Consider the following 16,867-nt stretch of genomic DNA (forward strand, 5'->3'; position numbering starts at 1 on the left):
TCCAAATGATCATTTGTAATTTGGTTTCTTAATTGATTTTTTATGACGTTCATATTTGAAAAAGCAGATTCTGACAAGTATGTCGATCCAAAACACGACAGAATTTTTTGCGCAATATCAATTAATATTGGGAATTTTTCATGTGCATACTTCCAAATGATTTCATTGTTTATTGATTTTAAATGTAAACTATTCTGAATGTTTATTATCTCAAGTTCTACTTCAGCTTCGTTTATATCAAACAGCCCACTAATTTTATTTGAAATTTCTGTGATGTTCAAGTTTTCTTGAAATGGATTATTGATAAAAGATACAATAATTTCAGTTTTATCAAAATCTTTAAATCTTGAATTTATTTCTTCCTCAACTAATTCTATTTCATGAATAAATTCTTTTAAATCATAGCGAAGCATTTTTTTATTTTGTTCAAAAAATTTTAATAAATATGGGAGATGTCTAAATTCGCGGTCATTTATATTTTCTTTAATAAAAGTAAGTATTGTTGGAAAGTTTTTATTGAACTTAACATATCAATTACATTTTTATCTCTACCTTATAACTCTAAATTTAAATTGCTTAATTTCGTACTGAAATCTGCTAAAATTGATGAGTGTAACAACCATCTTTTATCACTCAATTGTGGATAAATATCTCCTTTTTCATCAAGAAAATTTTTTATATCGTTAATTAATACAAGAAATCTTTCTAAAAATTGACTTCTGCTGAGCCAGCGAACATTATTGTACAACAAAGTTCCCCTATCATCATCATCATCTACCTGTAATTTAAATAACTGCCATTGGAGGGTTTTTCCTCGAACAGAATTTACAATTTTAAATGTAACATCCAAAACATTGTTTTTGGATGTGTTTAATCTTTTACTACACAGTACTTGTTGGTGAATAATACAGTGGTACGTTAAAAAATCTGGATATTTGTCATCGTTTTTACATAGTGAAATGAAGCCTGATTTATTACCTATCATTGCAGGAGCACCATCAGTAGTAATAGACACAAGTTTAAAAAGCAGAAGTTTGTGTTGTTTCACAAATTCATCAAATGCCGAAAAAATGTCTTCTCCCCTAGTCCTTCCCAATAATGGTATAATTTTCAAAAGTTCTTCTTTACTTGAATAATCTTGAAATGCCATGCAAATAAATACCATTAACTGAGCAATATCAGTGAAGTTGTTTGATTCATCAAATTGTAATGAAAACACAACACACTGGTGAATGTTTGACATTAACCTGGCCTGGAAACTTTTCTCCGGCAATTGGAACTCTTCCTTTCAGCAATTTGAAACCTTGTCTGTGGCCTAGAAGTAGTCTCTCTCTAGCGACATCTCGAACCGAGAAGCTCCTTACTGGAAGCGGGAAACTTCTCTCTCTCAAGCAACGTGGATTCGGGCAATCCCTCTGACGATTAGTCTGGACCGGGCGGCCTCCTCTCTGACAGCAATTCTGTAACCGGGACCCCTTCTGCTTGCTTCAGTCCCTTTTAATTAGGCCTCCTCTGAGACCTCGCATAAAGTTTGGCAACCCCCAAAGAATTGGTATGAGTCTTTCATCTTAAGTTTCAAGTTCGGCACGCCTTTTGTTCTCCTCCGCTTTCTTTTGATTGTAAGTTGCCGGCCATCGGAAAGTTGTTTGAACTCTTTCTTCGGAGATGTTTACACTTAGAGCCTGCAAGCCTTTCTCATACATACAAGTTTCAATAACAATCTTTCTAATGCTGCCATGTACAGCTTCGGCGACAAAAACATTGCCTTTGTTTTTAACACTGTAACATATTCTTATTAAAGCAGTATATACAGTTAGCTTCAAAAGAGTTATTTACAAAAACATCTAATACAATATTCACATGGGACTTAACCTTAGTAAAAAATCGATGTAATGCTTTGGAATATTTAAGCTACAATCAAGTTTTTACACTTTGCTCATAATCATATTCGCTCGGCTTGCTGTTTGACTTCCACTGATCCAAATTAATTCATTTACCCAGACTTATAAGAAAATTACTGATTTGACAATTTAATGAAAAATAAATAAACAATAGCAATACACTTAAAGCGAATTAAAAATAATACAAAATAATGATAAATAAAATATTATGTTTTCAGTTGTAATTAAATTTGTAAGTAAGGAGGAATACACGAGATCGATCAAAAATCGCTCCGCGATTGATGGGTTGAACACCTCATACTATGAAGGAAGGTGCTTTAAACCAGATATTCAAAATTGGAAATCTTAAACTTAGCTCTTTATTATATTGTAATTGATGTTGTACTCCTAATAAATTCAGTGCAGGACTTGTTAAGCTAAATTGAATATCTGCAGTAACAGTATTTAGTATAAAAATCAGCAGTGCAAAGACTAAGAAAAATAGGCACGAACATAGTAACCATCAACCATATTCTCATTAGAGACCTAAAAACACAGTTTTTTTTTTTTTTATATAGGCATATATATTTTTTGGGAAAATATGGAAATAATGATAATAAGCAAAGCTGGTATGTTGAGCAGCTAGTTGAAGAAAGTTGTGGACTTATGGAGAAATTAGCCAAAACAGACCTTGCAGTATATAAGTCATCATCATCAAATTCCTGCCATGTACCTCATGAAAAATTTACATCATTATTAACTTCCTATCTACAATTTTTCTCCAAATCAGTCTTACTTGTCAAGACTCCAATATTATCAGATCTTATATTTCTATCATCTAAAGCACTTTGTACCGTATCAATCCACCTATATCTTGTTCTTCCTCTGGGTCATTTTCCTGCCATCCTGGCAGAGAACGCTTGTTTTGCTAATCTTTCCTCACCCATTCTGTTTAAGTGACCATACTACCTGAGATTAGCTCTGCTAACGCATTCCTGGATGCTGACAATGTCAAGTTCTTTCCTAATACCCTTGTTTTTAATATGATATTGAGGTTGATGCCATCCGTTCATGCATCTAATCTTTCTCAGGACTCTCATATCTGCAGTCTCTAGTCTTTGGTCAAGTGTTTTACCCCTGTTTGTCCTCTGTCTTCTTTTTTATTCTCTAAGCTGTAATTTGTACTTAAAGGGTGAAGATTTTAAGATGTAAATGAAATTAAACAGTGCTACAGAGCATCTGAAAGCCATTCTTTTTGAACAGTTCTAGAGATGTTTTTAGAAGTGGAAAAAAATGCTGGAACAGTGTATTGAGAGAGAGAGAGAGAGAGGGGCAAGAGGAGAATATTTCAAATGGGATATATTCCTATATCTCATAAACTTCTGTGTATATAAGTCAAGTGCATATTTTGTGTATTTGAGTAGAATTTTGAACAGATCCCATATTATATTAACTATAACCCTGCCCAGTTTTTCATCATTAGCAAACATCTGTTAATAAGCAAATTAAACAGAACCAAACAGCCTCTTAAGAATAGCATGTGGTACTACTGGTCATATTGTTATATCTTTTCTTTTCTATCTCGTTCTGATTTCTATATCTAGCTTACCACTACACCTTATCTTTACTTATTTATCCTTTCTCTCTCACACATGCACGTAAATCTTTTGTCTCCTATCAAATGAATTTAATTTTTAGGATCTTTGCAGTCTTATTGGCCTCTCTGTTTCCTTAAACATCATTTTATCACACAACAATCTGATGGAGTTCACCCTATAAGTATTAACACATTTATTTTTTACTGTGCCAACTAATACCTAGGATAGAAAGGATTCTTGCTCAGGGTGACCCCCTCAGAGTGACACATGATAATTAGATCCAGATTAATCTTATCCCTCTGTTTGCTTATTTCTTTCTCACAGTCGTGGCTCCCTTAATATATTTTCTACTCATGGGTTTATCCCGCTTAGTTCGTTGATATTTTTATGAGCGGTAGTTTTGAATTCATATAACATAAGCAGATCAGGCAAGTACATGAATGAAACAATTTAATGAGCTTTAAGGTGTAGACTTCTGTGGCTAATTGTTTCAAAAGATATATTTCGGCGATTACACCACATTTTTTTATTCAGTTATATAAAACACTGAAATAATAGTTCCCGACAAGTTTCGTAAATCGTAGGATTTACATCTTCAGGGGGTAAATTGTATAACTTAAAGTTTAAACAAGAGCATTAATAAACACAAATCATAACCATCTGGCTATTCATAAAACTCGAATAACAGAATGCAGAAACTGTCGGGACTATTATTTCTGTGTTTTATATAACTGAATAAAAAAATGTGGTGTAATCGCCGAAATATATCTTTTGAACTTTAAGGTGATACACAATAATATAATTCAAACAGGTTAATATGGTTGCACTCAATTTAGATCAAAGGCTCTAATTAATTTATGCTAATCACACATATTAAATTGCAATAACCACTAATACAATCATTTTAGTATAACTTCATAGGTCATCATCATGCCATTCTGATACACGTGGCCATTAGTTAATACAACAGCACAATTTACACACTAAGTTTAGCATAATCAGATATCTTCTCGGCCTCGTGGGCAAACAAATCTTAACACTGTTTCGGACCTATGCCTAGTTGTAGGCTACTCTTACAGTCCCTTAAGTTCAGTCCAATATAAACGTTCTCACAGGGAATTCACTCTCTTCTATAACTGGAATTAGAATTTCAAAAGTCTACATTACCATCTCTGTCCTTGAATTCTTAAATTTTGTTCCTGCCTTGTCTGGTCATCAAGGCCTTCAACAAAGTCCTTTTAGAGGGTATCGTCCGTAGATCTGTGCAAGTAGAATCTCCGTGGGAAAACTGGGAGGTGGCACGGTAACATTGCCTTGTACGGCCGGCATCAAATTTGGTTCTTCCATCGCACGACAATGCACAGCTATCCTAGAGCACGGACATAGCTTGGCCCAATATGAACCCTACGACAGACGAACCAAATGCCCTCCCCGACGACGACGAGCTCGACCACTGTCCGAGAGATCAGGAACCAGGAATCCAGGGAAAAAGATCCCGAATCGTCTTTGCAAGGCCTTTTTGTATAATTCTTTCCTCTCGGCAAATCTCGATCTTTGCGATGCGTGCCAACGTGGTCACGTGTGCTAACATTGGTCACCTTAGCTCCCTCTATTTTTTTCCGCACGTGTGTATGCCTTCCTTTCCTGGAAGACGCTTAGGTTTCCTTTTCCAATACTTCTCTCCCTCCCTTCTCTTTCATATTGCAGGATGGCAAAAGTGACCCTTGAAGCCTGACTCATAGGCTTTGCTAATTTAGTACTAGAGACTGACTTTTTCAAATGGATTTGCCAGCTTACATGGATCTCTATATCTGGTTCAGACTTAATACAGATTATATGTAAAATATAAAAGCTTATTATACAAATTCATGAAATTCCTAAATTTTAATTGTTTTGTACTTGTAAACAACTTACACTTATCCTATTGCCAACATTCCATATTCTTTGCCTAAATTGTATTAAAGTTGTGACCTGAATAATTTACATTAAACATTTCTTAGTCTATTCAGGACACAACAATATGCTTCTCCTTGATTATACTCCACCACATACTATTTAATGTCTATTCATCAACTATCATGTTATCCATGTCACTTTTTCAAATCTATTCCACTTCAGATTGCAGTTTCATTCAGTATCTCAGATGTCTTTATAAATCCAGCAGCGTCAGTGGTGCAGCTATTTCCTTTATCTAGCCCAAGTATCACTTTACTATAGAACGTGAGTAATTATTAAGGTAAATTTTTGCTGCTATTTGGAATTATAGCTCTAAGGCTATGAGCAAGTGTGTTATGTGTTGAGGCAAGATTTGTATGCATTTTATTTGATGAAAATTTTTTTGATTTGATTTGATGAAAATCCAGAATTTCCAGGAGGAAATACCATGACTATGTTAAGACCTATCCTTTCAACAAGCTCTGCTGTTACCTTCTCCCTTCAAGTGGAGAGGGTAACAGCAGAGTTACCCTAGTATAATATTCCTGTTTACTCATTCCTTGACTTCTGCCTTTTAACCAATGGGGGTTCAAATCCCATCTGAGACATAAGTAACTTTTATAAGGGCCTTTCAGTGGTCTTGTATGAAGACAGCAGTGTTTTTTTCCTCCCAGAAACTTATTTTCACATAAAATAGGCAAACCCAGCCAGGTAGAGAACACTTTTAGTGTTTGTGTAGCTTTGTGGAAATATCTTCCATAGCAGGAGAAGAAAGAGTGGTATAGGTTCAAGTGAAGTTGATGACTAGAGGAACTACTTTCTCGATTTTCTTTGACTGCTTCCTAGTTAGTTGATTTTTAGCAGGCAGGTGGGGTTATTCCTCTTGTAAACCTGGATTTGTAACTTCCTCCAGAGGTCAAAAAATAAAACATGGAACTTGTGCTGTTTTAGGCATGATATATGCCTGGTTAGGGTTTAGAAACATGAAATGGACACTTGCCTTGTGCAGTTTGTTCCACTTGAAAGCCTTGATTGGAGGAGAAATGGTTAAGGCTAAAGGAGTTTCACCTACTTCCTTTGGAAGGTATTAGAGGAATATGCATTGTCTCATAGCCTTAGTTGCTTTACTCATAATTCAACCCATCATCATCAAATTCCTGCCATGTACCCTCAAGGGGGGGGTGTACAGGATATTATTATTATCCAGGCCTCCATGGAGCCAAAAGGCTCATCGTGGGAGGTCCTTCCTAAGAAACACAGTCTATCAAGACTCATTGAGGGGAGGTCTCCCCTAAGAAACACAAAGTCTATCATACCATTCCTTAAACTCATTGACCGTTCTCAATCTCACCACTCCATCAGTCAATGCATTCCATGGTTCAACCACCCTTCATGCAAAGAAACCACTCCTCACCCTTTTACTCACAGTTTCCTTTTGTAACTTCCAGGGATGACCTCTTGTCATCACTCCTTCTCACTGTTCAACCAAAATTTACATCATGACTAACTTCCTGTCTACAATTTTCCTCCAAATCAGTCTGATACTTGTCAAGACTCCAACATTATCAGATTTTATATTTCTATCGTGTAAGGCACATTTTATATCAATCCACCTATATCTTGGTTTTCCTCTGGGTGCAGTTCCCTGCCAATCTGACAGAGAACACTTGTTTTGCTAATCTTTCTTCGCCCATTCTGTTTAAGTGACCATACCAGCTGAGATTAGCTCTGCTAGCACATTCCTGGATGCTGACAATGGCAAGTTCTTTCCTAATGTCCTTGTTTTTAATATGATATTGCCATTGATGCCATCTGTTCGTGCCCCTAATCTTTCTCAGACTCTCATATCTGCAATCTCTAGTCTTTGATCAAGTGTTTTACTTCTGACCCAGCTCTCAGATCCATAAGTTAAAACTGGTTTGAACACAGTTTTAACTTGTATACAGCTAATTTAGTGTTCCAACTAATTTCTGTCTTATTCCATATGAATTTATTCAGTTGACTTCCTATCATACCAGTTTTGTTGATTCTGTTGTCTATTTTGCTCAACTCTCCCCAATAGGGACGCGGGAGAAAAGGGAGGAAAACACCATATGAATAAAATAAATAAACTAAAAATCGTCCCTAAGTAGTTGAAATGTTTTACTTGTTCCACAGGTTCTCCATTCACAACACAATTGACATTTTCAATGCTTCTGCCTATTTTCATTGTCTTTGTCTTTTTAATACTGACCTTCATACCATATCCATTACAACAGTTATTCACTTTAGTCAGGGAATCTTACAGACTTCTAGTGTATTTATTTAGAAGTATAACATCATCTGCATAAAGCAAAGAGCTGACATTAACATATCCAATTTTGATATCAGGTTTAATACCACTTTCCTTCATAATGCGATCCATATAGATAATGAATAATAGAGGGATAATGTACATCCTTATCTCACACCAGATTTAACATTAAACCATCTTCCTGTACCTCTTTCAATTCTAACTGCTGACTTACAACTCAAATAAAGACTAAATATTGCTTGATATAATGCCCCATTGACACCATATAACCGTAGCGTACTGAATAGCTTCTCTTGGCACTTTGTCATATGCCTTTTCCAGATCGACAAAACGTAAATACAGATCTATGTTATATTCCCATGATTTCTGAACAATTTGTCATACAGTGAAGATCTGATCCTGACAGCCTCTATTTGGCCTGAATCCAGCTTGTTCTTCACTAGGCTTTTGTTCCACAATTCTTCTCAACCATTTCTCAAGTATACTTGCATAAATCTTACCAGGAACACTTAGTAGGGAAATACCTCTATAATTCCTACATTCAGTTTTATTTCCCTTTTTATATATGGGTACTATGAGAGCTTCTACTCCAATCACCAGGAATTCGTCTCTCTGTCCAGGGCCTTTTGAACTATGTTCTTAACAAAGTCCTCCCATGACTTTTGTTTAGCTAGTTTTACACAGTGTTTGGCTTTGTTACATTTGTCTGTGTATTCTCTAAGAGCACAAGCTGACTTATTTGCCAGGTACTTTCAATATGCTTTCTTCTTTTCTTTCACTGCCTTTTTAACTTCCTGTGTCCACCATGGAGTTCTGATTTTTCTATTCTTGCAGACAATCTCACCACATGCTTCTCTGGCTGAATCAATCAGTGTTTTCTTCAAGGCTTGCCACTGAATCTCCAAGTTTTGGTTCCTGTTCTCAAATTCTTTCATTTTTTCTTCAATAATAATTATTATTATTACATGACACCTCCAGGAGTCCAAAGACTCATCGAGGGAGGGCACCGACTTCACAACTCTCCCTCTCTACCACTCAATCCAACTACTACAAACCGCTCTACTTTCATCAACTACACCAATTCCATGTACTGCTGACCACTACTATTTTCACAGATAATCACAAAACATCCATGCCCATGGTGCGATTTGAAACCGCAGGCTTTTGGCTGGAGAACAGATATGATAATCACTTGACCAACCAGCAGTTCACATCTGGGAGCTGCTCAACTTTTATTTGCTTTTTAAAACTTTCTTACATTTTCTTCTTTTCAAAATGAAATTCAATTTTTTCCTGCTCAAGACTAAATAGTGATCACTTCCAATTTCAAATCCTCTGTACACTCTGGTGTCCTTCACCACGGAGAAAACATCAATATCGACAATAACATAGTCAATGAGACTTTTCTTATTTCTTGCATCTTCTCTCCATGTGAATTTGTGCATATTTTTATGTTGGAACATGGTGTTAGTAATAACCAGTGTTTTCAATGTTAATAATTTTAATAATCGATGTTTTCTTCAAGGTTTAGTTTTTGTTTACAAAGTCTTTCATTTTATTTATTTATTTTTATTTTTTTATTAATGTTTGTGCATTTAAGACTACAGTTCACCTCTGAAAGCTGCTCAACTTTGATTTGTTTTAAAACTTTCTTACACTTTTCTTTTAAATGTGATATTCAATTTTATTCTGCTCAAAACTTAATGGTGATCACTTCTGATTTCAAATCCTCATGTCCTGAACCAGCGTGAAGATATTATTGTCGACAATAACATTGTTAACGAGTCCCCCCCTTCTCTCCATGTGAATTTGTGTACCTCTTTATGTTGCAATATGGCGTTAGTAATAACATTCCATGTTCTAAAAAGAAATCCAGTAAATACTTACTATTATTACTAGTTTTGCTCTTTTCTCAAAATTTTCCCAAAACATTTCGTACTATAAATAAATTTCGTGTGATGATACTGTGTTCCCCCTTTTTACGGGAGTTCACAGTACCATCTAGTCCCTCCAAATTTTATACGGGCTCCGGAACCGGCTTAGGCTGATGAATCAGACCTATGGCTGGGTCAGTATTTCTGACTGTAATCCGTGTGTCCTCAGACCGGTTTGCCTGCTTGCGGGATGAAAAACACCAGATAAACTGGCGGAAAAAACCCTGCTGTCCATGCCCAAGTCCGGCTAACTTGGCTATGGCTGAGGAAGATCCTTAAGCTCCTCACGTTGACACATTGACAGGAATCGAACCTAGGACACTCCTTCCCCAGGCATGTGGTTGCGAAGCGCAAAGCCACTAGGCTAACCGTGCGGACATTTCATACTAATATTGGTAATTATTATTATTATTATTAAACAAGACCTCATGGAGTCAAAGACTCATCTAGGAGGTCCTTTTATCTCACACACATCTCATCATACCGGGTCTTAAACACATTCAAACTCCTTGCAGACACCACACTCTCAGGCAAGGCATTCCAATCATTCACAACTCTGCACGAAAAAAACCTGCCTCTCACTCCCCTACTCACACCCTCTTTATACAGTTTCCAGGCATGACCTCTGGTTCTCCCCTGATCTCCCACTATTCTCTGTAGAACTTCTCCACCATTGATCCTATAACAACCCCTTACCAACTTGTAGGTCTCTATCATATCTCCCCTCTTCCTTCTCTCCGCTAGACTCTGCAAATTACATCTTTTCAATCTTTCCTCATACTCGACATTCCAGAGGTCAGAAACTACCTTAGTCAGTCGCCTTTGGACCCTTTCCAACATCTCTTCATCCTTCTGAAAACCAGGTGACCAAATCTGGGCACAATAGTCCATGTGTGGCCTAATCAAAGCCTTATACAATGGAACAAGAATCTCCCTACTTCTACACGTCAGTGTCCTCCTCATCATTCCCAGAAGTCTTTGTGTTGTCTTCACAATTTTGGCGATGTGTCCCCTAAATTTTAGATCCTTATCCACTATCACTCCCAGATCTCTTATTTCCTCTACTTCCAACAATATATTCTCACCAAGCATAAATTCTGCATCCCATCTTTGTTTTCCAAATTTTAAAACCTTACATTGAACTTACATGTAACATTGAACTCACATCCTCATTTGCTTGCCCAATCACTCAATTTATTCTAGTCTTCTTGCAAGACCACAACATCTTCACTACTCTTTATGGTTCGTCCCAACTTTGCATCATCTGCAAACAACTGAATATCTCCATCCAAATCTTTGCCAATATCATTAATATACAAGTTAAATAGTAATGGCCCTAAAACAGATCCCTGAGGCACTCCACTAGTGACTTTCCTTTTCCTGGATATTGCACCCCCATACACAACTTGTTGATACCTATCAGATAGCCAGTCTCCAATCCAATGCACTAATCTAATATCCAACCCCATCTGCTCTAGTTTGACTGTCAACTTATCATGAGGTACTCTATCAAAAGCTTTTGCATAATCCAAATATATTACTGTGTATCCTTCTCCTCTGTCCAAGGAAGCAGTCACTTTATTGTAATAAGTAAGTAGATTACTAAAACACGACCTCCCTTTAGCAAATCCATGCTGTCCATCAAAGATTATACCATTGTTGTCAACCCAACTCTGGATCCTAGTTCTCACAAGCTTCTCCAACAACTTAACCACAACACCTGACACACACATAGGCCTATAGTTTGATGCTTGGGTTCGATCACCTCCTTTATGAAGTGGCACAATCTTGCCCTCCTTCCACTCTTTAGGGATTTGACCAAGTGCAAGACTCGTATTAAAAAAATATGTCAAGGCAGGTGTCAACTCTCTGGCACATTCCTTCAGAATACGCGGTGATATATTATCAAGTCCCACAGCCTTATTTACATCTAGTTTACTCAACTCCCCAAACACCTCTTCCTCACTTACAGTCAGTCTCTCCTCCCCATCATCAACTGCTCTTAATCTCTCCATGAAGTCACATTCACAAGATTAAAAGATCTTTATGAACTGTTCATTAAGTATCTCCACCACACATTCTGCAACAGCTGTCTTTATACCATTTCCTCCAATCAATGTCATCCTTCCATAATCATTCTTTCTTTTGCTGGCTACATATCGAAAGAACTCCCTAGGATTCTTTTTAGCTTCATTAGCTAACTGCTGTTCATACCTCTCTTTAGCTACTCTCACCAACCAAGTCACTCTCCTTGCCTGGTCTTTGTAGAACTCATGAAATTGGTTACTTCCACTTCTCTTATGCTGCCTCCACAATGCCCTTTTTCTCTGTATTGCATGCTTAATCTCTTTATTCATCCATCTCACACCTAACTTATTTAACCTTCTCACCCGTGGTATACATTTAGACATTGCATCCACTAAATATTTTTTGAAAATCCCCCAAGCTGCATTGATCTCTTTTCCAGCTAACTCCTCATTCCATGCTACACCTGCAAGCTGTCTCCTGAGCTCTTCATAATCACCCCCCTTGTAGTTCCACATATACCCTTTTTTCACTGGGGTCCTTGCACTGCTGGCAACCACCCAAGTAATCACCTCATGGTCACTTTCACCAATTGGTGGATGATTTGATACCTCATTGATAATTACATCCTCCGATGAGATGACCAAATCCAAGACCCTTAATCCTCTTGTGCCCTCTCTTACATACTGTCTGAGGTAGTTATCCCTCAAAAACTCAAGAAACTCATTTTCTTTACTTCCAGTTGCTATCTCTTCATTCCAGTCTATATTGCCATAATTAAAATCACCCATAATGATCACCCTTTTCTTATTTGCTTGGCTTATTTGACTATACATTTCACTATCACCACCATCCACATTACCAGGTCTATAACAACATCCCACCAAGTATTTGATTCTATTCACCTCTATCTCACACCATACTGCCTCAAAACCACTGGCCCCATTTCCCTCTTGCATCTCTACCTTGTATGGACATAACTCTTTCTCTATCATCAATAGCACTCCCCCTCCCTTTTTACCCCTTCTATCCTCACGAAACACATCATACCTTTCCATCTCTATTCCTGTCAGGATGTCATCCTCATCTAACCATGTCTCACTTATTCCGACAATCTCTGGGTGCACAGACGCAATTAGTGCAACCATTTCATCCGCCTTGTTTCTTATACTTCTAGCATTGGTATACAAACACAACAACTCATTTCTGGATCTACAGCTAGTTCCACTGATACCACTCACTCGATGTGATCTCTCCATGCTGGACTGGGACCATTTCCCTTTCTGCTTCTTCATTTTAGAACCCTTTGCAATTCCATCTGTTTCCTTTTGATCCCTGATCATCCCATTACTTTCCTGCCTACACATTCTCTCACCTCCTCTTGGAGCATCCACCTTTCTCACGCTGTGTATCCCTGTCCACCCTGAGCCTCGCAGTTTCCCTGCTCCTCTTGCACACCCATTCTCTCATTTTCTATACTCATACCACTCACTTCCACATTCATTTCCACTCCTCCAATCTCTCCTGTCTTACTCTCCTGCTCTTCCACATCACTCCCCTCTCGATCTGATTCATTCTCTCTATTCACTTCTCTACCTTCCAGCAGCAGTCTCTCCAAGCGACTCACACCATAACCACTCAAATGCAGTCCATCGCTCCCATACAGCTCACTTCGTCCCTCAAACTCATTCCACACATTAACAAACTCTACTCCCATCTCCTCACACATTTCAGCCAGAATATCATTCATAATCCTTGCTCTCCGCCTCATTTCACCACAATCATACCTAGGCAACACACTGACCACCCTTCCTGTCACACTATTCTCTTTTATCTTTCCAAGCAGTCTCCTGACATTCATTTTGACATGCTCTTTGTTCTCTCTCAAATCATTCGTACCAATTAATACAATTAACTCTTTTGCTCGTTCCCGCCTCATATTCAATGCCTCAATCACTCTACTCATTTTACCGCCTGGAAAACATACCTTGTGCATTTTATCCTCTAGCACACCTTTAATAATGGAGTCGCCATACAACGCCACTCGCTCATCTTTTGTTATCTCTTTCATGCCATCATGATTTATTTTAATAGTTTTGACCTGAATTCTCTTAATTTCATTCCGCATCCATTTCATTTCTTGCTTCATCCAATCCAATTCACCTTCTGAACCTCGCGACACATTCACTCTATCATTAAATCTTTCTAACTTTCTAACTCTCGACCCCCTCTTCTCACTTTCCCTCTCATTCATCCTTCTTTGTTTCCGTACTTTCGGTCCAACATACGTCCAACTTTCACTATCATTCTTCTCACTCTCACATATCTTTCTTTGTTTCCGTACTTTCGGACTAACATGCGTCCAACAATTATAATTACTTTATAATCTGCTGTTTAAATCTCCAACAAGGACAAACTTTCCCTTTTTCTTCAGCTGCCTTTTCTAATGCTTTGAAACATTTCTTCACTTCTTCCTTTGAAGAATCTTCTGCGGAACCAAAGGCATGAATATTTTTATGTGTGCTTACATTACTATACTTGATATTGCCTGCTATTCAAGATATTATCCTCGTATTTAGGGTTGAATATTATAGCTACTCCTTTTCAATAATCATTATTGCTTGAAGGTAGCATTTTGTATTTGTTGCTTAGAAAAATCTCACCTGATTTTCTCTTCTTTGTTTCGGTAACTCTTATTATGCCCGGTGCTTATCCAATTTTTCTGCTAGTTTCATTTCTTTTCCACTGATGCATCTTATGTTAATAGTGCCAAATGGACATAGTGTTTTTGCTTGTTGTTTTTTTTTTTGCTATCTTCCAATGTTGCTGCTCCTAGGCAAGTTTGTAGGGCAGCAAACAGCCAGCAAAATTATATCTCAACTATAAAATACTGTTTTAATTTTTTTAATTTTACACATTTACTTGGATTTAGAGGTGAAAAAAATAGTACCTTGCCTAGGGGCAGCACATATCCTAACAGTGGTTCTGCACTTAGGGGATTCAACAAGAATAATCATAGTAAGATTATTGATCTCTTGCTAAAGAAAATAATTTCTAACATATAACTTGATTCCATTTTAGAGGTATCATTTATGCATACAGTTTTTTCACTATACAATTTCACATTGGAGAGGGATGCTCACCCTGTTCATCATTCTGAACTTTTTGCTTTATTCAAATCTAGTTTTGCAGCAAGACTTTTTTTAATAGTGATCTTCCACAGAGATTTTAATATTCGTGACTCATTTAGGTTCCTTCCCCCCTCCCCCCCTCATTCTCCAGCTGTACTGAAAAAGTTCACTGCAACTGGAAAAAGAAACTGGACAAATTACTTAGTAGCTTGATATGCTATGGTATTTGCTAGATTCTCATAAATTGCTTCCTGCTCAGCAGATAATCCTAACTACACTCCAAATAGGTCTCATTTCCAAGTATATATAATGTAAGTATCCTTTTGGCCAGAGATGTCCAATCTGTGATAGACCACATATAGCCTGCTAATGAATTTCACCTGTTCCTTGAAACTGTAGCCTCTTATCTATAGCTCCTTGCACTCAGAAGAAGAATACATAAATTTCAGACATGCTGAATCAAAAAAGAATCACTGAGTCTGCAACAGTCTCTTTATTGCAGTGAAGACCAGTGTATACAGTTTTTATCATCAATATGCTAGATAACCACAGCATAACACCTTCAGTGAGAGAGAGAGAGAGAGGCAGCCTATGATATGCTTGTAGACTTTAATACTGAAAGGGAGAAATATTCTCCATGAACATTTTAAGCAACAACAAGATGCTTAAAATCTTCAATGAACACTAGGATAAAAGGTATCAGTTCCTTGACAGTAGCATCACAATCTGCTTTGGAAACATTGAAATAGTGGGAGGGAGGATTTTTCTGCATACAGAATGATAGAACTATGTGGAAAAATAAGCAAGGATGCAGAAATTCTGATTATTATATCATGCAATCTTTGTACATGTAAATTCTCTGCACGAATGTAAAGTAATCCTTGTAAATTAATGTCTGTTGATATTTGTCCCTTGTTATTTTTAAATTAATATACATGTATTTCACTGTATGTATTCTTTACTAGGTTAAGTTTATTGTATCAATGGCTAATCATAAAAATATGAACTTTAGTGTAATCACTCCCTTTTCACATAATCAAATAATTTCATGTTTATTTAAGAAGATGTAGATTTATATTATATTTTGCAGTTCATAACTGGACTGTGGAGGAAGCCATCGAGTGGCTTGTGTCGTACGTTGACTTGCCTCAATACGTTCAAAACTTCAAGGAAAAAAATGTAGATGGCTCTGCTCTTCCAAGGTTTGTATTAAACAAAGAGCTTTAAACTCAGATGCAGTCTTATAAATGTAAAAGCAATGAAATAATACTGTGGATTTAATTGAATAAAGCCTTCAGTGGATAAGATACTATGATATGTCATCAAAATTAAGATTTGTTACTAGTTTCTTGTCAACCGTTTTTTCTTGTTAACAATACCAAATTGATCCATTATTTGTTAGGTCTTTGTTTTGATTAACTATTACTTTACCTTTCTTTCTTTCTTTCTTCAAAACAATTCTAACTGCAGCTCCTTCCTCAGCTCCATTTTACCTGCCTTTTTATTATTTTGATATAATTTTCCATCTGATAGTTAGGCTATGTAGTTTGTTAAAGACCAAGTAAATTGCCCTTCATAAACTAGTTTCTTTCAGAATGGGGTAGCTAACTTCTTCCCCATTGTCTAATGTATCTTTTATAACTGACCCACACACAAAAGGTTGCATGACTTGTAGTATATGGTAGTTTCTGACCTCTGGAATGTCGAGTATGAGGAAAGATTGAGAAGATGTAATTTGCAGAGTCTGGTGGACAGGAAAAGGAAATTCACTAGTGGAGTGCCTCAGGGGTCTGTTTTAGGGCCATTACTGTTTAATTTGTATATTAATGATATTGGTGAAGATTTGGATGGAGATATTCAGTTGTTTGCAGATGATGCAAAGTTGGGACGAACCATGAAGAGTAGTGAAGATGTTGTGGCCTTACAAGAAGACTTGAATAAATTGAGTGATTGGGCACGGAAATGGGGATGTGAGTTCAATGTTGCAAAATGTAAGGTTTTAAAATTTGGAAAACAAAGATGGGATGCAGAATTTATGCTTGGTGAGCATGTATTATTGGAGATGGAAGAA

General features: G+C 36.9%; 1 protein-coding gene across 2 annotated transcripts in view; it reads left to right on the plus strand.

Moving 5' to 3' along the window:
• The window catches only part of LOC150106639 (stromal interaction molecule homolog), a 341,067-nt gene that overhangs the window by 160,129 nt on the left and 164,071 nt on the right, over positions 1 to 16,867 (plus strand). For both annotated transcript variants that reach the window (XM_090392591.1, XM_090392592.1), the window contains exon 4: positions 15,887 to 15,998. In XM_090392591.1, coding sequence (XP_090248717.1) covers positions 15,887 to 15,998 — 112 coding nt within the window. The remainder of the gene's footprint in view (positions 1 to 15,886; positions 15,999 to 16,867) is intronic.

Source organism: Typopeltis vanoorti, chromosome 5 (assembly GCF_054136105.1).
Source record: "Typopeltis vanoorti isolate ZY-2024b chromosome 5, IOZ_Tvanoo_1.0, whole genome shotgun sequence".
In the NCBI taxonomy this organism is placed as follows: Eukaryota; Metazoa; Arthropoda; class Arachnida; order Uropygi; family Thelyphonidae; genus Typopeltis; species Typopeltis vanoorti.